The sequence below is a fragment of the Peromyscus californicus genome, unplaced genomic scaffold (assembly GCF_007827085.1).
Source record: "Peromyscus californicus insignis strain IS unplaced genomic scaffold, ASM782708v3 Scaffold_22__1_contigs__length_63687245, whole genome shotgun sequence".
Lineage (NCBI taxonomy): Eukaryota > Metazoa > Chordata > Mammalia > Rodentia > Cricetidae > Peromyscus > Peromyscus californicus.
Window position 1 is genome coordinate 31,726,562 of NW_026294525.1, and position 24,919 is coordinate 31,751,480.

General features: G+C 40.1%; 1 protein-coding gene across 1 annotated transcript in view; it reads left to right on the top strand.

The window, feature by feature from the left end:
• Moxd1 (monooxygenase DBH like 1) overlaps positions 1-24,919 on the top strand; it is an 80,516-nt gene that overhangs the window by 38,471 nt on the left and 17,126 nt on the right. The window contains exons 5-9 of the mRNA XM_052751190.1: positions 16,414-16,593; positions 16,894-16,996; positions 18,850-19,016; positions 20,021-20,212; positions 22,186-22,245. Coding sequence (XP_052607150.1) covers positions 16,414-16,593; positions 16,894-16,996; positions 18,850-19,016; positions 20,021-20,212; positions 22,186-22,245 — 702 coding nt within the window. The remainder of the gene's footprint in view (positions 1-16,413; positions 16,594-16,893; positions 16,997-18,849; positions 19,017-20,020; positions 20,213-22,185; positions 22,246-24,919) is intronic.

Here is a 24,919-nt window from a genome sequence, read left to right on the forward strand (position 1 = left end):
ATGGAAACGAAGGGATCTTCCTTGGGGACTACAACTTGAGTTTATTGGAGTAATGTCTGTCCCCATCTCTTTGTTGTTCACCCTTTCTTACAGTTTAAACGTGTACCATACCTGTGGGCTTCTGTGGAGAAGATGTTTGTATAATTCAGCTTTCTACTTTATTGACATGCAGACCTAAAATGATATCAAGATTATTTCCTTATTGTCCAACATTTAAGAAAAATATCGCTTTAACCAGACATGCTGGTGTACATCTATAACTTCAGCACTCTGGAGACTGAGGCAGGAGGATCATGAGTTTGAGAGCAGCCCTTGATATTGTAGCAAACCTCTGCCTCAAAAAAGAAAAAGAAAATTTGTCATGTGCTGTGGATGATTAATAAATAAAGTGCTGATTGGTTACTAGCCAAGCAGGGAGCATAGGCAGGGCAAGGAGAGAGGAGAATTCTGGGAAGTGGAAGGCTGAGGCAGAGAGATGCTGCCAGCCGCCATGATGAGAAGCAGATGTTAAGATAACGGTAAGCCACAAGCCACGTGGCAACTTATAGATTAATAGAAATGGGTTAATTTAAGATATAAGAACAGTTAGCAAGAAGCCTGACACAGCCATATAGTTTATAAGTAATACAAGTCTCTGTGTGTTTGCTTGGGTCTGAGCAGCTGCAGGACTGGCTGGTGAGAGAGATTTGTCCTAACTGTGGGCCAGACAGAACCAGGAAAACTCTAGCTACAGTCATGTTAAAGCCACCTACCTGAACTCTATATTTGATTCTTTTAAATATTAAACCCTCCATATATTTTTTTTCATTTCATGCACGTGTAACTATTTGGTATATGTACACATGTGCATGTATGTTTCTTTGTGTGTGTGCACATTTGTGTGTAGGAGTGTGTGTGTGTGTGTGTGTGTGTGTGTGTGTGTGTGTGCCCGCCCTTGGTATATGGAAGCTTGAGGTTGACGTCAGGAATCTTCTTTGGTCATTCTCCCTCCATGTCCTTTGAGTTGGAACATCAACCTCGGAGCTAACCTCATACAGTTATCTCTCAAGCCAGTTTACTTTAGGAATGCCCTGTCTCTGCCTTCTTAGGCTGGAATTACAAATGAAGCCCATCCCTACCTGCATTTGCATGGATTCGGTCATCTTGCTTTTGCATCAAGTACTTCAACTACTAAACCATACTCCCAGTCCTTTCATCTTTTTTCTATAATCACTTCCACTATGAAACCAGTTATTATATCCACAGTAGTTGATTTTTGACCCATGACTTTGAGGTAAAATTCTTCCCTTTGGGGGGAAGTTCCTCATCACGACAGTGGTCACAATAGCCTGTGAGGGAAAAATGGCACTGTGCTTTTCCTTTAACGGTCACAATCATGGTTTTAGTGTGCATACCCGTACATAAATGCAAATGCTTAAAAAGGGCCGAGTTTTAGAGAACACACACTTAAACAATTGCTCATTGTATCCCTAAACACTGTTTTACTTAACCACCAGGAGTTGTCCAAAAGAACAAAGCAAGGCTCAGAAATGACAGGCATCTTTTCCGAAGTCACAGAGATGGAGGCAGGCAGGATAAGAAGGCTGTCAGAGTCTAATACTCATGTCTCCTATATTCATACTTCTATCCATAGGTAATAGGACCATAATGAACCCCAAGAACTGAATCTGTTTAATTTTATTTAATTTAGCTGAGGTTGAAGGGCCTTAACTTGTAGCTCACTGGGATGGTTTAAAATGCTTGCCCTACCCTTGACCTTCAGTAACTTCTCTGAGTCTTGGTTTCTGTATTGGCAAAACAGGTATGATACCTGTTTACAAGATGCTTTTGGAACTTATTTGAAAATCTTTAGAGAGCACTCAAGGTTGATAGATGCAACACTGTCAACTTACTGTCACCTTTCTTCCTCTGACAGTCTAAACTAGCGGTCTGCTTTTGTCAACATTTTATCTCATGGTTGTTAAAAATGAAGTCTAGCGAGAGAAAGAAAAAAAAAAACAAAACTTCCTCAACCTGTTAATTAGACTAGGATTTAAGTTTAAGTCATACATTGCTGTTACTTGCTCATCTGTGTCTCTTTTTTAACATGTGAAATTGAAAAGAATTTCCAGATGATATACATATATATGTAGTATTTATAGTGTTTTCTACTGGGTCATCTTTTAATAACCTGTAATTAAAGAATTTTCAGAGCTTTTGAAAAAGCTCTAATTGCTTGGATGTAATTATCCAATAATTCAAAGCAGTTGGAAATTCACTTTGATTTCATTGACTGTTTCAAGGCATTTCTGAGTAGATGATTGAAATGTATTTGTTTACAGCTGACTGGATTCCATGAGATGTATTTATATCTTGGAATTCAATATTTTGACTATCTTTACTTTTCATTTCTCCATTCTAGACACTTAAGAGATGACTGCCAACACACTTTGTTTGATAAGCTCTCTCCTGGGACAGGTTAGGTTTGTAAGATTTACAACCAAGCTAAACTTACAAGGTCAGAGAACTAAGTTCGTCTTTGTTAACGATAAACAGGGAATGGCAGTTCTCTGAGAAATGTTTTCCACTTATATAGCTATTAAAATTTTCCGACAGTTTGCTGATGTGGTCACATATTTCCAAATACTATTTATTGAGGTGCTAAAAGTTAGCATTTATGAAATAATTTATATCTTCAGCTTGAGTTAGTAATGGGAAATCTTCGCCATGTCACACCGTGTTCTCCCGCACTGGCCTTTGAAGGTCTTGAAAAGAAGTCAAAGCAACCTTATTCTGATCACTCCCCACTGGGAGGATGAAGGAGCATGTCCTCAGCTCTTAAGACAGTGCTCTATTTTCTAGCCTGAGAATACTCTCTGCATGGGCTTGCTTAATTTCTAATGCAATGATACTTGTTTTTATTTTAATTCCTCAAATATTTTCCTGTTTATGTTTTAATTTCATTAATTTAATACAAAAAGCTTGCAAACAAAAATAACACATCAAAATTAAGCAAATCCAAAGTCTATATACTTGTTAAAACAAGTAAGAGTGAGAAGCATTAAAAAAATTAGTGAGGCCTTTCTCCAGTTTCCACTTCCAGGAGGAAGTTGACCAATGATAACATGTGTGTATCCTTTCTAATTTTATACTCAAAGAAATACTTATAATATTATACAGATTTTTACTGGTTTAATTCCCTTTTTTTTTGTAAAGTTACTTTGAAATTCAATTAAAATTACCACACTATTTATTTATTTATCTATCTATCTATCTATTTATTTATTTATTTATTTATTTATTTATTTTATGTGCATTGGTGTTTTCCTGCACATATGTCTGTGTAGAGGTGTCATATCTCCTGGAACTGGAGTTGCAGACGGTTGTGAGCTGTCATGTGGGTGCCGGAAACTGAACCTGGGTCCTCTGGAAGAATAGCCAGCGCTCTTAACTGTTGAGCCATTTCTCTAGGCCCCCACACTTTTTTTTTTAAACAGGTTAAAATATAACAGCCTTTACTTCCTATTTTATTCCTCTGTTCTTTTTAAGTCGTGTTTCTGCAGCCATCTCTCCCTGACGAACATTCAAAGTGACCTGAGTTTTTTGCTGTTGTAAGCATAACCTTCAGCATTGATGGTTTCACTTCTGTAGGTTAGATTACAAGATGCACTGGATCAAGGGTGTAGACACTATGCATTTAAATATACTTACCAGGTCAGGTTCTAACACATCTCTCACATTACCAGCAGGATGTGAGACTCTCTTCTCTATTGTTCAAATCTTCGGTGGTCTTTTAATAAAAAACCCAGAGCCCGATATCAGGGTGAATGCTGAAAGATCAGAGAAGTACAGCAAGCCACAGCCACGACCTCTTATCTCACCAACTCCACGAATCTTCTGATTGAAATCATCTGAGTCCTCATCCGAAATGGTCTCAGCTGAACTGCTTTAGTTCCTATTTCCTCCATGCCTTATATACCTTTCTCCACCCTACCATCACTTCCTGGGATTAAAGACGTGTGTACTTTCCAGTACTGGGATTAAAGGTGTGTGCCACCACTGCCTGGCTCTGTTTCCAGTGTGGCCTTGAACTCACAGAGATCCAGATGGATCTCTGCCTCCTGAGTGATAGGATTAAGGGTGTGTGTGCCACCACTGTCTGGCCTCTATGTCTAATCTGATCCTCAAGCAAGCTTTATTGGAGTACGCAATACATCACCACATCCTTTTATCACTGTATATGTTGGTCATTGCCAACTGATGGCTAAAAACTTGGATGGTTGTAAGGGATGTTTGGAAAATCTTGTTATCCTTCTGTCAGAAGCTCAAGTTCTGAGGGGCTCCAACTTTCTTTTCTCAGACTTGGGATTTAGAAGTTTAGAAGGACATGGCCAAAGGCTTAGAGGGAAAGGTAGTCTTGGGAGTATTTGAAGGGTTTGTAAAAGGACCAGAAAGATAATGCATGGTAGGCCATAAAATAAAGTCTGTATTTTGGGGTTGGGGTGAGAGAGAGGTTTGTGTGGGTGTGTTTCTTTCCCCACCTCTTCCCCTCTCTGTACATGTATGAGTGTGCTGCATGTAAATGTGTGGGTATGTGTCCCTAGGCGTACATACAGAGGACAAAGCAGGTCATTGGAAGTCTTCTTCTGTAACTCTCTGCCTTACTGCCTTGAGACAGGGTCTCTGAGCCAGACACCTAACCTTTTAGGGCAGCTGTCAGTATCTGCCTGTCGCTGGCCTCCAATGCCGGGTCTATAGGCACACTCAGGCACGTCTGGTTCTTTACATGGGGCATGGGATTCAAATTCAGACCCTCATGCTTGCAGAACAAGCATGTTTAACCCCTGAGACATCTCCCCAGTCTCTGAAATGAGTTTTTCTGGGTCAAAAACCAAGCACATGTATATGTGAGCACATGTGTACAAGCATGAGACTGTGGAGGAAGAGTTCAGCAAGCGGAATCCATCGGTTTTTCCACCTGATTTTTTGAGAAAGGGTCTTTCACTGAACCTGGAGCTCAATGACTTGTCCAGACTGCCAGGCCAGCAAGACTGGGACTCCTCCTGCCAGCCTTCCAAGTGTTGGGATGACGGGCGCGGCATGTGCTGCTGCATCCAGTTTTTCCTTGGGTACTGAGTGTCAAGCTGGGATCCTCATACTTAGTAGTCAAGCACGTTCCCTACTGGGTCATTTCCCTAGCCAGAACTACTGTGTTTGAACTGGAGAGATGGAGTGATGTGCTGTAGACTTTAGAGTCTGGATCTCTAGAGCTAGGAGTTTAGCCAGAGGCATCAGGACGGGGCGGGGGTGAGAAGGAAGGAAGCAGCCTTGAGGACCAGGAGAGATGCCCAGGAGAGCTGTTGCAGAGGAGGAGGCTGGTGTGTCACTTCATTCAATGTTAGGCGATAGGGTTGTAATTAACATCTAAAATGAAGTCATGGTTCGAAGGGGAGAGGGGACGGTAAGTTCTTTCTTAGAATGACGACTATAACTCAATTCATCAGCTCCCCAGATCTCTTCCTCCTCTGCCAAGAAAAGAGACCGACCACATTTCTAAGACTGTAAACCTTCTCTTTGAGCACCTAACTCTGAGTTACAAAGTTTAAATGGACTGTGGCTTTTATCTGCCTGGGAAAATACCCAAATATAGTATAAATCACCCATTTTATTATGTTTCATTTGTAACTGGATCCAGTTTTCAATGCAATTTCTATGGTTCACAATCTAAGGATATTTAAATTCTGGCAAAGCCATGACATTTGCTTTACTTAAAAAGGAGGCGATATGTTTAGGGGAAAAAAGATGAGATCTATTGAGACTAATGAACTCAAGTTTGTGCTTGAGACTCATAGTGATGAGTGGGTTTATCACTGGAAGTACCTGGAGAGAATGCAGAAGTTTGCTGGATTCAGTGGGGGTGATGAGGAATAAAATAAACATTACAAAGTGTGAATTCACTTCGGGGAGTTGCTATGTGAGGAATGCTAAAATACTTTCTCTATGCACTAGTTTATTAAATATAATGAAAGCAAACAACTGCAAAGACTAATAGGACATTTGCCATGCTCTCAGAACATCAACATCTGTGGGAAAAGACTAACATATTCACATATCTGGAAGGCAGCAGGAGCCTTAAATGCTTTAAGGCAAGTTCAGTGTGGGCCTGTTTATGAAGTCAGACAGACTTACTAGAGTGGGAATTACCTATCTAGAGAGGAGAGTCACCCACAGGCAGTGACACCAGTGTTTAACCCAGTCACGATCTGAGATGACTGAGGTTGTTATTTTCTCCTTTTTATGCAATTGTCCTATGGATGATGACAAATTTAATGGGTACCTTCTGTTTAAACACATAAAGTCATAACAACAAAATCTGTCACCTTATCGACTTTTATAAAATCCAAAAGACCATGTTCCTTATTCCCTCTTGAGTGTGTGTGTGTGTGTGTGTGTGTGTGTGTGTGTGTGTGTAGGTATGGAGGTTAGACATCCACATAGGGTGTTCTCCTCAATTGCTCTCCAAGTAATTTTTTGAGGCAAAGAGTCTTTCAGTGAACCCAGAGTTTGTCGTGTTTGGGATAGACTGGCTGGCCAGCAGGCACCTGGGATCTTCTTCTCCTCACATCCCCACAGCTGGGGTTAGAGACGCACACTAGTGCACGCAGCTTTTACCTGCATGCTGGGCGTTCAAACTCAGGTCACCATGCTCATCCAGCAGGCACTTTGCCCACTGAACCATCTCGCCACTCCTAGACTGTCTGTCTCAATTCTAGGAATGATGAACCACAGATTAATAAAAAGGACAATATGACCTTTCTAATTAAAAGTATTTCCCCTTTTCAGCCAAAAAGAAGTTTATTCCATAAACTGAAATGACTTTTTTAAATAATGCTGGAATACAAAATTGTTTTGGGTCTCACTCTATACCCTTTCCTGACCCCAGTCCTCACTCTGCTCTTCCCCAGCAGCCTGGATAGGTAAGAGCAGCTGACAAGCTGTACCACCTTCAAAAGGAGACGGAAACCAGTAAACTCCAAGTGCAAATTCAGGCTCAGAACTTAGAAGCTGTGTCAATGTGTTCACATTACTTAACTGGTCCTCAGTTTCTTTGTTTATAAAGTGAAAATAGTAAATATGAATCTCGACATTGCATAAAGATTGCATGAAATTAAATGAGATAATGCAGGTAATATATTTGGAGTGGTGTGTGTGTGTGTGTGTGTGTGTGTGTGCGCGCGTGCGTGCGTGCGTGCGTGCATGCGTGTGTGTGTGTGTGTGTGTGTGTGTGTGTGTGTGTGTGTACAAATGCACAAATGACAGTCATCATCGTAGCATCTCTGTCTTAACCTGGGACGACTGTCATGCCATCTTTGATCTTCAGCACTGGGCACAGGTCCCAGGAGCTTAGTAAATCTTTGTGAAATCAATGACTTAAATCTAGACTGTGTGGAGTAAGTGATGGTGAGTTCTAACAATGTTCAGCACATCTGTTTTCTCTCTAGAATCAATGAACTTTAAAGGGGTGACCTATGTCTGAGGAGTCTGTGTTTACCTGAAAGGCTGGCCAGATGAGCCGTGTTGCACTGCTTACAGACACTTCACGGATGAAACCAAAGTTCAGGAAAGCAAAGTAACAGTCAATGAGCCAATTGGTTATCAGGTCTAAAGCAAGTTTATTTTGAACCTCAGAGAAAAACAACTTCAGTGTCCTGCTTTCATTACTGATAAAACAGAATTTACTTTGAAAGCCTTTAAGAGTAAGGAATTCTGGGGTTTGAGGATAAAATCCAGCACAGAATTCTGCATGAAGCAATGTTCCTAATTTGTACTGGGTGCAATTAGATCTAATCTATAGATTATGTCTGAAGGAATAAAAACTGCCATTGTATTATTTCCCTGTTCTCAGAAGATAAAACAAGACACCTCAGTTATTGAATTCCTCCAGCAAATAAATTCATTGTTAAATTATGATGAATAAATACTAAAATAGTGTATTTTATTTAAAACTTCCAAAATTATTATAATGCATTATATTTAATATAGGAATCGAAGTTTCAGGATGAAAAGTGATATATATATATAATATTACAAGGAATATATATTTATATATATACATATTTTTTATAATATATACAGTAGAAGGAAGTTAAAACAAGACTTAAAACATGAAGGATTTAATTGATACATTCAACTTGGTTTTGTTTATAAGTTAGATTGGACTAAATAAAAATCTTTTTCCACTTCTAATTTGGAGTTATGACATTTTTATCATGAGAATCATATGTTAAGTTCTGTTCCATCATGATTGGCATTAAGACCCTGAAATCATATATTTAAAAATTATTAAATTGAATAAAGATATACCCCCAACAACAACAAAGATGGAGCCCAACAGGCTGATCTTCAAAGGAGACCTGGAAGTGAATGATAGCTCAGAAATTAGAAAATACGCAGTGTAGCATCCAGGAGACATGCTGGCCTCCTCTCAATGCAGGATAAAGATGTCAAGGAATTGGCACATTTGGACTGGGAAGTTTTGACACCAGGTTTGAATAAGAAAACTGTCTTGGATATTATAAGAGACAAAAGCCTCAGGGGCCATATCTGAGTCTTCAAAAGGAATATATACATTGTTTGACAAGCCTATCTCCAAATCTACTGTAATTAATTACTATTCTAAATATAAATTTTAAATAAAAATTATAAAATGAGATTAATTGTGTTATATTAACTCAATATTTGGAAAGTAAATATCTATAACATTTAAGTTAGAAAGTTTAGCTGATATATAAAAACATAAAATTTGTGCATAGATGAAGACCATGTAATGACTCAGTGCATATGTACATGTTGAATAATATTGAAATCAGGATATGTATGCCTGTCTCCTCAAAATTGCTCATTTTTTTTATGCTGAAGACATTTGAAATCTTTTAAGTTCTTGAGAAATATGATGCATATTATTTTCTGTAGTCCTTCTGGGCCATAACACACCACAACCTGCCTCTATCAAACTGTAAATTAGTAGGTGGAGAGTTTGGTGAATGGACATAAATATTTTTGAAGGTTTATACAGACTCTTCCTAATTAACTATGGTAGCCCATAATAAATATAATTTTTAAAGAAATAAGTTATGGAGAGAAACATGAGCATTAATGCTGGGTTGATGCTTTTGTGTCCACTCTCTACTGTAGGAGATTTCTAATTCAGCATGTCTTCATGACCACCTTACAAGATAGGAAATGGAGACTCATAATGTTAAATAACTTGCCATAGGCATTTTGTGACAAAATCGGAATTTTAAACGTGTACTATGAATTAATATTTTCTTCACAGCAAAACCAATCAAATTGTTAAAGTAAATAGCAAAGTGCCCTGAATTCTACTGCCCAAGCTCTTCACAATACGTCACTAATATCTTCTTGTATTTTTCCAAAAAATTATCTTTCTATATATCTATATCTATATGAAAACCTGTCTGTTTTGATATTATTTGCTCTTTACACACACACACACACACACACACACACACACACACACACACACACGTGTGTATGATTTCAAATCATAAGGATTTTGGTTAAAGAAATAAGAAAATAAAATTTAAACAATGGACTAAAGTTGAATTTAAAAAAACAGATCTAAGTGTTTCTAGTCTGGTAGGTAAATGAACATGTTATTTTGTTCTCGTTTGCATATACTTAATCATGACCCAGTTGTGACCTCTTTTTCTCTGTAACCAGAGATGCGGTTACATAAACGTTGAGTTCGTGTACTTTGTCTGCTTTCACTATTGTGTCGTTGACTTGTCATTATTTTATAGTAAGGATCTCACCCTCCCTTTGGCACAGATTTGCAAATACGTTCTCCATTATTTTACTTATCTTTGCTCGTGGAGCGCTGCTCCCAATTCTTTCTTCTGCTACATTTAGTTTTCTTCTCCAGGATGGGGAGTGGGACACATAAATAAAGTTGGTATATGCGTGCACGTCATTGCATAGCTAGAACAGTTTTTACTAGTATTTACTGTAAGCTATGTGGTGGAGGCACTTCTCCTTCGGTTTTTATAATAGATGAAAATTAGATTTGGGTTTCTGCTTGTAAAAAAGAAAACTGAGTTTTGCCAAGGTAAAGAAAGGGGCATCAGATCACAAACCCCGTGAGTGGCAGACCTAGGATTCAAAATGCAGACTCTGGTATCAGGCTGTGAACACAGTACTGTATCCTGAGGTAAAGTAAGAGAAACAAGTCAAATATGAGCCAGATTCAGAGGAGATATCCAAAGAAACAAAATGGGTCCCAAGAAGGAGTAAGATGTTAGTAAGTAAGGTGAATAAAGGAGACTGGTGTGATGGGGAGGAAAGTGAAGGAATGGGTTATTGTGGCAAGAATAGATGTGTGTAAGAAGGAATTTGGGGGCTCAATGCCTGGGAATTTGTGTTAATAGGACTGTGTGGATAACGTGCAGCTAGTTAAGGAAAGAAGGCCATGAATGTCAGAAAAGAATGCTCCTCTGATCAGCTGCCATATATGGCTCAGATTGCCAGTGTGCAAAGTGCTGTCTTGGGGAGACTGGCTAGGACGTGGAGTGCTGCCAGAGGGCAGGTGTCCAAACATCTGCCTTAGGTTGCTTATGCTGCTATAACAAAATACTTCAGACCTTGGAATTTATAAAGAAGAGAAGTTTGATTATCATTCTGGCCTTTTGGGAAGTCCAAAATAAAGGCACTAATGTGAAGATCTGGAAGGTTGGCCTCTGGTGGGTCCAAACATGAATGGTAAAGAGGGGGACCTCCTGACTCCCTAGATTTGGTCAGTGTTGTACACATGAGTTGAACTATCACACCAAACTTCTAAGACACGTACTGTCAATATAGCAAAGTTCTATTTGAGAACCAGATATTGGCACTGATAACTGCTAAGGGCTGCTCCCTGCTTTCACGGGAGATCCTTGCTCTGTGTGTGTGCATGGAAAGTGTGGGCTAGGATAACTGATTGGAGAGCAACATGAAAGACCTTCTGAAGATGTCTCTCAGCATGTTCTCAATATTCAGTGTTTTATTTAATAAGGTCATTTGGATTCCCTTCAGATACAATGGCTATCAGTTGCAATGTGTTACCTTTCTGAAGGGAACTTGCATGTTCATCAAGTGAAAGAGCTTAAAAATGCTAAAGCCTGTGTGGGAACTCAAGAGTCAGCAGGCAAAAGATAAAGGTCTGTACACTAGAGACTGTAGCCAGAATGTTTCTCAATCCTGCCTGGTCCTGCAGTCCGGATAAATCTCTCCCACCCTCGGTCCCTCAGACGCTTATAATCAATCAGAAGCTTATATTAATTACAAACTGTATGGCCTAAGGCTTCAGCTTCTGGCTAGCTAGCGCTTTCATCTTAAATTAACCCATTCTTATTAATCTATATGTTGCCATACAGCCATTTCTTTACTGGTCTGTTGGCATCTTGTTGCTCCTTCGGCAGCGGCTGAAGTCTCTCAAGTCCACCTTTCTTCTCTCTGTATCTCTGCTTGAATTTCCTACCTGGCTGTAAGCTTTCTTGCCATAGACCAAAATAGCTTTATTTGTTACCCAATGGAAGCCACACATATTCACAGCATACAGAAAGACATCCCACAGCAAGAGACTGTGTTTTATTCTCTCATTCTCTCTCTCTCTTACAGCTTTTACAGGGAATTCACTGAAATAACTGATAACTTGCCCAGATCTAGCTAAAATAGTAAATAAGAACAACTTTAGGTGCCAGTATTTCTAAGATAAGAAAAAAAAGACAACTTCAAGGTGATGTGTGCAGGACACACGGATGTGGTGATACTGTGTCCCCCAACACATTGTGCACTCTAATAAATGTATCTGGGGTCAGAGGACAGAACAGCCACTAGATAGACATAGAGGCCAGAAAATGGTGGCACACACACCTTTAATCCTAGCATTCTGGAGGCAGAGATCCATCCAGATCTCTGTGAGTTCAAGCCACACTGGAAACAGCTAGGCATGGTGACACATGCCTTTAATCCCAGGAAGTGATGGCAGAAAGCAGAAAGGCATATAAGTTGTGAGGTCCAGGAACTAGAGCCTTGTTAAGCTTTTAGCAGCAGTTCAGCTGAGATCCATTCGGATTAGGGCACAGAAGCTTTCAGTTTGAGGAAACAGGATCAGCTGAGGAATTGTAAAGGTGAGGTGGCTGTGGCCTATTCTGTTTCTTTGATCATTCAGCATTCACCCCAATACTCTGGGTTTGCTTTTATTAATAAGACCTTTTAAGATTCATCTTACACACAGAAGAACTGGTGATCTGTATTCATGTTTTGAGAGCTTTTGGTTGCCAGTGTCAAAAAACAAACAAAAACCAAAGAAAAACAACAACAACAAAGTGAACCAGCTTGGGAGGAAAAGGAATATATCAGCTTAGGAGGAAAAGTCACTAAACCTCCAAATGGCAGAGAAGGAACTGAATTAATAAACCTTAGATACTAAAGCTTCCCTGGGTCCGTCTCTTCTCTATGTTCCAACTTTGTGGTACCCACTGCACTGGGGCTTCTTCCCACGTGCAGAAGCACATCACTTGTGGTATCTGCTGACCTCATACTGACCATCTTTTAAGAGGAGCAGATTGTTTCTTATAGCTTAAAAAAACAAACAAACAAACAAAAAACCCAAGGACGTATAGATCTGAGCTGGTCAGTTGTGATATGTATAAGACGGTAATTCTCATGAGAATTCTGGACTGCAGTAAGGGGTGAATGATTTCCCAGAATTCTCCTCTCCCGACTTTTGTCTCTTTATTCTTTTTTTTTTCCCCATGTCTACCCCAGTTTGACCTCTTCTTATTGTCACCTCCTTTAGCTGCCAAGTTCATTCTTGTTGGGTCTTAGAAGCCACATCAATTCATGCTTTGCTTTGACCCCTGACTTGCTTTCATAGTGGAATATTTGTGGTCTGAAGACTCCATTCCATACCCAGTCTGGTTGAATACATCACTATGCTCATGTCATCCGTTTCAGAGATGAGGGCAAGGCCAGGGCAGGTGAGGGTAGACATTTCTCCTACCGTCTTCATATGAGCATGTCAAATGAGATCACGCAGAGACCAACCAACAGTGCTCATTCCACTGGGGACCTCAGAGGTAGCACCACTTTAAGAGCCAGCTCACCTCTGGATGCCCTTTGTCAGAGTGAGAGAGTTTATGGACTTTCCCATGCACACTAACTTGGGGCTGGTTGGGGAGAGGGACACATGAAGGGAGCGCCAGGAACAAGAAAAGGTGATAGGAGTTTACAAAAATTCCAGCTCATCCCAGATTCCTCCCATCGCCTCTCCCCTTGGTTTTAAACTTTAATTTATTGAATCGCAAGTTGTTTTTGGACAGCTCCAGTCCACTCCTGTACTCATGTTCCAGCAAGCAAGGAACCACATCTTAGGCAGATAACTTGGAAGAATGAGAAAATGGAAATCGCTCCAAAGAGCTCTAGTCACCAGTGCCCTGTGGTTAGGCTTAGCCCAGTCCCATAGGACAAGAAAGGGACGTCTCCCTTTTTTGCTGCCACATCAAAACTAAGGCAAAATACACAAAGGTTTAGCTTTAGATAAAGGTAGTGTTAGTCACAAGGGACACGTGTATCCATGTGCTCTCTGTGTTCCAAACAATTGCAGGGGCAGCCACGGCCTCTATATAAACGTACAGACCTGAAAATTGTTAATTTATGGTTCAAAATTTAGAACAGGTGATGTATCAGCTCTCTGGGATGCTAGAATAAATAGTTGCAAGCAGGCCATCTTGAAACCACAAAGACATCCTATCCTAGCTCAAGGTGGGGGTAGGGCTAGAGTGCTTCCTTCTCTTTCCCTCTTCCCTCTCCAACCCCTTTATGTTCCAAAGGATTTTGCTTCTTCCAAACTACTTTTTGTTTTCTCTCACAGTCAGTACCTAGGTCTGCATCAAGTTTCCTTTCTGTTTTATAAGCAATTTACTCCTCAAAAAATCCTTATTTTTTTTAGGGTGTACCTTCAATTTGTAATGTATAGATGGAATCATAATCAATTTCTCCTTCAAGCTCTGGCAGGTTTATTGCAGACATGTTGCCTTTTGTTCTCTTTAAGAAAAGTATATATTAAAAGGTCAAGGAACAAGGCAGTAAGAAGATCAGTAGACCCCAGCATAAGACTTCCGGCCTGATACAGCTTCTCTGATGGGAGCTTTGGGTGGTGCCTCTTGTTAGTTGTGCCCCAAAGAACCTCCTGGCATTAACCTGTGATGCCATTTCTCTCCTACCAGCTGTCTCCAGCTAGGCTTACTGTAGCCTTTCATCTCTGTCCCACTGGCAGTGGCTTGTAGCATTGGTGGCTTTCCAACACACCTTCCCGCCACAGCATGTTCTCATCGGAAGAGACTTTGGAGTCAGAGCGGTCTGGTTTCTCATCTTTATCTCCCACTCCATAACTACAGTATTTGTGGCTTGTTGCCTACTCTCTCAGAATCTCAGTTTTCTCATTGATAAGGTGCAGACAGTTAGCATAAAGCTATGCAGTTAATATTAAGTGTGTAGACCAGATACAGAAACAAAGAATGATCCTGTGGTTGGCACATGGGAGTTGCTGGATAAAGGAGAGATATTGTTATTCCAAGAAGGTATTGTAATCAAGAAGCTTGATTTTTGTTTCAATGCTTCCTGTAACAACGAAGATTTGCTCCTAAAAGATTTTTCAGTGGTATTTGGAGCTCCCTAAACTCAACCATCACCCTGTATCACATGCTCTGAGCCCCCTCTCACTAGGCCTTGATGGAGCTGTCTTGGTGACAGCCAACTCTTCCCTGTTCTTGTGGCCCCTTCCGAGTTCCATTTTGCCGAATTCTATGCAGACTCCAGGCTCTGCTTGAACTTTTCCAAGGCATGTAACAGAAACCTCACATGGATTTGAATATATGGCTGTTGAGATCCTTATTTTGTCTTTGTGGGTGGACCAAAGCATCCAAATAAGTCTATAGTATTACAAGACAGTTCAGACTAGATATGGAAACAAACGTTTGATAGACGTTCTATAAGTTCTAAATTAGACTTCTGTGAAATCATGGCTAAGTTTGTATCATGCTTAAACCATAATTGTCGTTTTCAAGCAAATGAAAAAATAGTCTATGGCTTCAGGACTTGTGGCCTTTAAAGATAAGCCCAAATAAAGCCATGTGCTAACTTGTTGCCATAAATGTGGGCCATAAGTGGGTAAGTGGGTAATACCAAACAATCTAATTTAAAAGGTTGACTCTAGTAGCAGCTTACTTCAAATCTCTACCCACTACATCCCATGCCCCTTTGACTGCTCGGATCTTCCTACCAAATGGAGAAAATCTACAGAAATAACAGATGCAATGCCCTAGAAGAAAAAGGCTGAAGATGCTTCATCTGCATCTGCATTCTGAAGTGGAGAGCAAAGGTTTCTGGATGCAGTGCCTGCATGTGAGGACTGAGAGCTAAAGCAGGAGTGTTGCTGAGCTCTGAGGATGCCAGAACACCTGGAGCATCGCAGGGCCCTCTAGAGCTGATGCCCACACCCTCAGCCACAGCCTCAGCCCAAGCTCCTGTTTCATGAGTGTGGAGATCTCTAGAAGGGTGACCTGATGACTTGTTCTGGTTGGGTTCGCATGTTCCTGGATGAAACAGACACAAGTATCTTGAAGGACACAAGTGCTATGAAGAAAACTTACAAAGAAGCCGATGGGAAGGAGCATGTTCACCATCAGTGCTAATTGTCCTTTTCATTTTAACTGGTTTCAGATTCCCCCTCACAACTCAAGAAATGTCATAATAGTCCATCACTAATAGTTGGGGTTTTTGACTCCCAAATTCCAGCCTCCCAAACTGTTGTTAGAATGCAACCTTTATCATCAAAATAAAAGTATCCATTATTGAACCCCCATTTCATGCCCAGCCCATGTCTATATAGAAATTACCAAGATATCATCTGCTACTTCTGGTAAGGTAAGAATAATATTTTGAGGTAGAGAAGAAGGAGACAGAGAGTTTGCACCAGTAGCCTTGGTATATATTTTCTTTGTGAGGGGAAACATACGAAGGAATAATAGCAATGCAAAGCGAGGGGCCTGGGAGACAGTAAGCTTTATTACAGAATGGATAACGGAAAGAGACATGAGCTAAACATGATGAAAAGGGAAAACTGGTGAAGTCCGGCAACTTTTGAAATACATGATTGTCTCATCTTCATTGTTATCATCCATCCATCTAGCATCATCACCGTCACCACCATCTTCAGGACAAAGCTTACTTGGATCTCAGTGCCCTTTATATAACAGAGAGGGATATTCCTTTGAAGGCTGAACAATCATTGATGTTGTTTTCCTGCTCGCTCTGGGATGTTGTAAGGTGCTGTCGTTTGTGACACCCTCCCTCTTATTTGTATGTGTGTAGGTTGAACCAGTGATAGAGAGGGGCCATGAGGGCCTGGTCCACCACATCCTGCTCTACCAGTGTAGCAGCACCTTCAACGACAGTGTTCTGGACTACGGCCACGAGTGCTACCACCCAAATATGCCTGACGCCTTCCTGACCTGCGAAACTGTGATTTTTGCCTGGGCCATTGGCGGAGAGGTAATGTTGATGATGATGAACAATTCACCGCCAGTTATTTGACTGTGCTTCTCCTGCATGTATGGTTGTAGTAGAAAAACACCACTGTCACACAAAAATACATAAAGATTTACTTGTATTTATACTTTTATAGGAAAGGAGTCTTCCCTTAAATGACTGTATTTCATCTGTGCTTGATGAATGGTATTGTTCCAAACCTGAAGTGTCTTGTGGGAATGGTTGGGTTTGAGAACCAGAACTCTTAAGGACTTCCACAGGTTGCTATTTCATGAAGTTGTTATTTTTTTTTTCCATATTTAGGGCTTTACCTATCCACCTCATGTTGGATTATCCCTGGGCACGCCACTGGATCCTCAGTATGTGCTTTTAGAAGTCCATTATGATAATCCCACACATAAGAAAGGTAAGTTCTTTCTTTGTTTTTAACTGCCAGTTTTTCAAATGTCATGTGACTATTGTCTGTAACATAGTTGAAGTGAAATATGGAACTCTGTATTAGAAAGTGTTAACCTGTACAGTTGCCATCCAAATGAAGGTGCTTTTTGAAGCCAAACAGGAATTCTACCATTCAGAATTACACACTAGGACAGTAGCCGTGGCCCAGCGGCGTCTAGACAAATGGGCATATATGGTCACAAATCCTAAGAATACATTCTCATATTTCCCACCAGGCAGTAGGAAAATGGAAGTTCCCTTTGTGATATAAATTAGCTCCAATTATATGTGGTGCTTAAAATAATTTTCCCTCCCTCCCTCCGTACCTCCCTCCCCCCTTTCCCTCTCTTATGCAGATAAGAGGTCCATTTTGAGTGTCTTTCTCAATTGCCCTCCACCTCATTTTTTGAGACAGGATGTGGGGGTTTAAATGAGAATGGCACCCATAGGCTCATTTCAATACGTGGTCCCCAGGTGATGGAATTATTTGGAAAGGATTAGGAGTTGTTGCATGTTGGAGGAGGTGTGTCACTGGAGGTGGGTGGACTTTGGAGCTTTAGAAGCCCATGCCAGTCATTCCCAGTTAGCTCTTTTTCACATGGTTGTTGTCTCAACATGCAAGCTCTCAGCTATTGCTCTCCAGTGCCATGCCTGCCTGTCACCATGCTCTCTACTGTAATAGTCATGGACTAACCCTCTGAAACACTAATTAGAGTCAATGTGAGTTCTCCAATGAAGGCAATCTTAATTATTTTAATCCACAACGTTTCAGCAAACACCGAACATCAACTATGTGCTTTGTTCTGTGTTTAAAGATTAATATGAGTGAAAAAGATACTCTCTCACTTGTAGAAGTTATAGTCTTAGCTGTGTATAGTGGTGCATACCTGTAATCCCAACACTTGGGACCTGGGAGAAAAGGATCAGCCGTTTGAAGCCAGTTTGGTCTACATAGTGAGACCCAGACTCAAAACAAAACAAAATGACTCAAACCAAAGTTACAGTCTGGTAGGAAAGGGAAACAATTAAAATAACATTATATGTTTCTGCCAGTTGATACAAAAGGGATGTATCTGACAATATGACAGTATTTCATTGTTGACCCCAATAAGTCAGATGGATGTGGTGGAAGTCTATAAAGTTTTCCTTGTAAAAACAGATTCTTCATAGATATACGTCGAGGTACCTCTGGGAAAGGTTTCAATTAATCAAATTAATTACAGGTTTATAGTATCTGGGTCACATGTTCTCCCTCCCTTCAGTGACATGTCATGGCAAAGAATGTATTATTTGTCTTTTAACCCCACAAATGCCCACCACATAACTGTTCATGTATCAACCCCTAACCATCTGATGAGTTTGTTATGGATGAAGAGAATGTTAATAGACTGTATAGAGTTAACTTTTAGTAGTTTTCTCTATCCATAGATGATTTCTAAGATGAATGGTTTATAACTGTAAGAGTAAAATGTCACCCCCAAACAATAAGAAATAAAATTTCTATGGTATTCAATTTTATAATGAATGACTTGAACATTTTTTGTTCTGCCATTGTGTTAGATAATTGTGAAACATCTCCACCAGATCACTCAAATATATCCTCCATAGCATGTTGTGTGGGTCTGCAATGATCATAGACAATCTGGTGACTTCTCTTCACAAAGCTAACTTTTGTCTTCCAGTCATTACTGCTTGTATTCCTTTTCCTCATTTTAATTTTAATTTCCATTAAATAAACCCATGAATGGCCCATTTCAGACGAATGTGAAAGCTCTTTTAAAAGTGTTCCAATTCACTCTTTGTTATTTGCTGTTGTTACAGGCTTAATAGACAGTTCTGGGCTGAGGTTTTTCCATACCACTGATATTAGGAAATATGACGCAGGAGTGATTGAGGCTGGCCTCTGGGTGAGCCTCTTCCATACAATTCCTCCAGGGATGCCCGAGTTCCGTTCTGAGGGTCACTGTACTCTGGAGTGCCTGGAGGAGGTAAGCTATGTCACAACTCTCGAGCTGCCATCTCCAGATTAGCACATGGTCTTAGATATTGTGTTGTCCAAGTTTCCTTGCATGTTTATGATGCGTTCATGAACAGCATCTTGTAAAGATGTTGGTGTAATTCCAGTAGGACCTTTGACTGTCTCTGTTAACTCTCAAGGGCTGGAAGAGAAGAATGATGGGGAGGGGCAGAAATGCTGAGGTGTCTTCTCCTTTCTTGGCTGCTTTGGTTCCTCCTTCCTTTGGGCATTTGATGACTTTTCTTCATTTGTCTAGTTTCTTTTTCTTTTTACCATTTTACCTGTTATTTCTGTACTTTTCCATTGTTCACTTTGGCTTTTCTCTTTTCCTCTGCTTTATAGTTTTCTTCTTTTAATAAGAACAAGCAATGTGAAATAGATGGTGCCAAAGGGAAACCGGAAACTGTAGGCATTTCATGACCACTCTCATTAACAGTTTTTCTCTTGAATCAAAGTATTTCAATATGGATCATGTTATTTCTGAAATACAGGATTCTGTGATTGTTCACTGGCAAAGTGGAATGATATGCTGTGCTGAGTCATTTAGACCCTGATTCAAATCACCATGGCAACACGTATCAGCTGTAGAACCTGGGTGAATCATTTAACCCCACTGGGGAGGATGTCCTTTTCTATCTGGGAAAGTAGGGACAGGTTTTCCTTTTGAGAGTTTGCGTTTTCCCATTATTGACCTGCTGCTGTGGTCTTTTCACGGGACCACTGTTTGACTCTTCACCTCCCAATGGAAGTGAAGAGAAAGCCAATCTCACCGTGGCCTGGTACCTTTCCCTTCGTTCTCCTGGCAAATGATGAGCACAAAGACAACAGTCAACTATCCAAATTCAAAGTGTTTGGCAGCTCAGGCTTTTACTTGAATTGCTTCACCTTTTATTTTGTCAGTTATACTTCAAGTATGCCTGAACTGTCTGAGCATGCCTTTGATGGGCTAATCGGGTCCTCCTCGCTGTCCCACAGGCCCTGGGAGCTGAGAAGCCAAGTGGAATCCACGTGTTTGCGGTTCTTCTCCATGCTCACCTGGCAGGCAGAGGCGTCAGGCTGCGTCATTTTCGAAATGGGGAGGAAATGCAGTCGCTGGCTTACGATGATGATTTCGACTTCAATTTCCAGGAGTTTCAGTATCTGAAGGAAGAACAAACAATCTTACCAGTACGCATGCGTGGTCTTTTTCAGGGACTGTTGTGTCTTGAAGTTTATCTCCCAGGATGAAGTAGGGATCCTGCTAGCCAAGAGAATTGCTCATCAAGTTCATAGTCTAAAAGCCACCCACTGTGGGTGTTGCATACATCAGAGGGAATGCGTTTGATCTGCTTCCCAAACTGGAAACTCACTTTTCCTACCATCCCCTGGAGGCAATGCAAGTTCTTGATTAAAGAAAGAAAGAAAAAACAAAACAAAACAACGGAAGAGCACATGTTCAGATCACTGACTAGTGATTCTTTGGGTTGCAATTATGATAATAGTGAAATTGCATGTTATGATATGTTCTCTTGAAAAGGGAACACATTTTACTACTTTCCTTTTTGTGAAAAATGAACCTAGGATAATTCTCCCACCAGAAGAGCAGGGCTGGAGAAATGGCTCAATGGTTAAGAGTCTTGCTATGCAATCATGAGGACTTGCCTTCAAGTCCTCAGTAACCTTGTAGAAACTGGAAGTATCCTTGCATGCCTATGACTGGCATGTTGGGGGACAGAGCTGGGAGTTGGAGGACAGATGCACACATGTCACACACACAAACCCAAGCAAAGGTATTAGACATAGTTAATTATTCTTTGCTTTATGAGCCAACTTGTAGCAGCTCTTGGGGCTAGGGTGTAAGAAGAGAATTATATGTCTTGCAATAGTGAAACCTTTCATTTTTCTTTAATTTTATGAAGCATTGTCTCCCTTCAAATATTGTCCTTTGCCCATCAGGCTCAGTAGTCACACAATTTCCTGTCCTTAAATAGACTACTAAAAGTTAAATATTTACACTTTTTGTGAAATGACAGTGGCATACGAGTTTTCTCTAGGTGAGTGAGGCTTGCAGTAGAATGTTTTAGATGGAGTGAACTGTCAGGAAAAAGACAAAATGTTGGAAGAAAGTGTGAAAAAATAACTAACTAATGAAGAGAAAGGGGACCTATTTTTTTATTTTAATGACCACACTTTACTCACAGCTCTGACTCATTATTCCTTTTAGAAATTTTTATACACCTTGACAAACATAAGATATTTTGAGAAAGAGTGGTTTGTTGTGATTCTTTCCATACTACTAGTGCATCACTTTCTAATGGGTGTGCTGTGATTAGAGCCATATGAAAGCTGCGATATTGATCTTCAGGTGCAGGGAGGAAAACCCGGGACTAGTGCCAGGGATGCTAGACTCCAGCCCATGAAGAGTTGCTCTGTGCACTCAATAGGATGCTTCTTTTTCTCCTTCTTCTCCTGGGCCCTGAGAATCAAACTCAGGCTGTTACTAGCATGAACTGGTATCCATTGAAACATCTCACTGGCCCTTTAAATCTGCTCTCAAAAGTTAGATTCTTACGCAATTTGTTAAATGACACCAGCAGAAATATCTTATCTACATGGTGGAGAGCTATAAAAATATCATCATTCTTCATGTCTGCTGTAACATTCAAAAAGTTGGAAAGCACTAAAACAATTAATTACTATTAATTTATAAGGAAATAAGAACATAACTAAAGATGTTTAAGGATGATCATGGATGCCTAAGTAATCACAGTAGGATCTTGACTAATGTTTCATTAAATAATTCATCTGTACTAAAGAATGAATACTAATTATGTCATTAAATCTTCTCATAAGAGCCGTGCAAAGTGCTGATTTTAATCACTATGCTCGGATGAACAAACTGTGTCTGGAATTGTTCAGTTTCTTACCTAGGTATCCTAGGTGCCAGACTATTGTAGAGTCTGATGTGAACTGAGAGAGCCCTCTTATTTGCTTGCTTGCTGATTGCATTAACACACTGGAGTTAAGCAAATCCAAGTCTTCTGAGTCCAACTGCCTGATGCTTTCCCTCATACAATAACTATAAACTGCTGGTCTAATGATCCGTTAAATAAACAAAATGACCTCAAACTCTAACCTGAAGCCTCTTGCTTTTGTTTTAGGGAGATAACCTGATCACTGAATGTCGGTACAACACCAAGGACAGATCTGGGATGACTTGGGTAAGAAAATATTATTCTTAAAGTTCATTTAAAGAGAAGAAATAACCTTTGCTTTTAAAGACCAAAACTAAAAGGCAAAGTCCGTTCCTATATTGAAACAAAACTCTGAAAGTCTTCAGCATGAAGCTTCACAGAGGTAAAGCAAGAGCTGTGTTGGTGTTTTATCAGACTTCAAAACCCTGATGGAACTGCAGTAATGACTATGCTTGTAATTTATTGGTGCTTCAGGAAATCTACCCTTCCTTATCTTTGTCCTCACTAGATAGATAAGGAATTAGCTTGTCTCTACATTACTTGGGTCTGCCTGGGTGTTTACTTAGTTAAATCCACTTCAAAAGGAAGAATGAAGTACATGAACTCAGAGCTTCTGACCCAAAAGGAAATCTGGTCCCAACAGAATTACTGGGGACTTCTGCCAAACTCTGAATAAATAGATATTTCATGCCTTGCTTAGTCTCTGCTAGGAACATAAATAGAAGTCATCTCCCACCAGCCTATTTTATTAAGGGAACACAATCTTCACTCTAAAACTATATACAAGGCATGAAGTAGGCCAATATCCACTTTTGGCAAAATATTGACAGATTGCCACCTGTTTTATATGTAAATCTGTTATAACCGGTTAGAGTTTAGATATATAAAGCTGAAAAGTCAGAAAATATATCTTGCCAATTGAGAGGTTGAAGGAAAAAGATACAATTTATCTAGAAGAGGCAGAGAAAAAAAACCCTAAAACTTAAGACTATCATAGGGGGGAGAAAAAGGCAGTAGCCAGGAATAGGAGGGAACTGCCTTACCTAGATCAAAGCTAGCTATGGCCAAATCTGTAGCTAATAGTAAATCAAATGCTTAAAATATTTCTTTACATTTGTAAAGAATGTGGGGACATTTTTTTTATCACTGTCTTTATTGGGTGTTGTGATGAAACTTCATTCTGTCTTATTGTAAAAGAATGAAAACAGAATCATAAATATCAAGAAGGAAAAGGTGAAAGAGTAAAGTACATCCAAACCTCCCCAAGTTTATATTTTAAAGTAATTGCAGTTTAACATCAAAGAGTAATCTTGAAGTTAAATAATTGAAAATAAGAAGTTACATAGAAATAAGATCCAACATTAGATATGGTTAATCTTGCAGATAAAAATATAAGTATTTGTGTGAGACAATAAATATCAGCCAGAGAATTTAAGAGACACTGTTGTGGGAGGCCAGCTCCCACCTTTTAAAGGGTTCCTATGAGGAGGAGAGAGGGATAAGAAACTTTTAGATAGAAAGATAGCAGAGAGGAGAAAGACAGAAACACGAGATAGCTTTGGGAGGACCTGGATCAAAATCCAATGGTCCTTCTTCAAAAGGGCTTTTTATAAGAATGCCAAGGGACAGGGCAAAAGACCTCCCCCTTGCTAGATCAAAACACACTGCACAGCCAAGTGTAGACCCTTCTAAACACCTGGTCACCACCCCTGTGGTTAAATCATCCTCTTATGCAGACCTGCTGGGTAAAGCAAGCTCGGATTCTCGGACCTTGAATAAGTTCTCACTAGGAAACCTCTGTGGGTCTCTACAGCTCTCCCTTCTTAATGTATTGAAGAGCCCCTCAGTCTCCTCAGATAGACTATGTCTGTCTTAGGTTGTCTTTCTTCCCTAATCAGCCTTACTTGTCGTGGAGATATGCTTTCCATCAAGTGTACTCTGCCTTAGGTTGGCAGCTAGAAAGAAGAACATTACTCATCCCTGATTACCAGCCTCTGGCAGGGGGAAGTGCAGAGCTTAACTGAGCTCTGAGTCAGGTCCCTACTAAGAGCATGCAAATAGTTGGAACAACCACATTAATCCCTAGGGCTGCCACACTGCCCAATAAAGGAGTAGAGAATGACCAAGATGGAATGTCCTTTTTGAATGGGTCTAAGATGTCTATATCAGCCTTAGCTGTGCAAGTCCTTTTTTAAATCAATAAATTCTCGATGCAAACACATCAAATAAATCAATAAACTCCTGATGCAACTGCATTAAACTTAAAGATTCCCTTAGCTTCACCAAACCATGGTTCATTAATATCAACAGATTAACATAATTCTAGTATGAATATTACTATACATATTTACAACTAGCATGACTATTACTATGCATATTTACAATTCTTACAAACTTATATTAAAAACAAACTCTATAGGACTATTTACATTTTTACAAACTTTAGCAAACATCTAAAAGAGATCTCTTAACAGAACTATTTACACTTTCTTCCAACAAGACAAAGAGTATATGAATCGTGAGCCACCACAGTTAAAATTGTAGGTGAACTCAAAACTGTTTCATTTCTGAAGTTCAAAGTTCAAAAAGTCAGTTCTAATAACAGTCTTGTAGTTCCCCTGAAAGTTTCAAACCAAAGCCTAATTTGTCAGCAGCTTTAGAGTCTTTGAATCCAGCTCCCTCGACCCTAGTATTCAGTGAGTGCCACTGCTAGGGGGCTGTAACACTCAGGATGCCACTGCTCTTCCCCACCATCCCCAGCCACCTTCTCCGCCCAGCCCTCCCAGCCATTCTGGAGCCAGTGGAAGTGTGTCCAGTGGTAGATGGTCATCTGGTCAAGGCTCAGTCCCTTTACCCAAATTCATTGCAGTTCCCCTGAATGTAACAAATCAACTAAGTTCAAACAAATGTTGCTGATTCT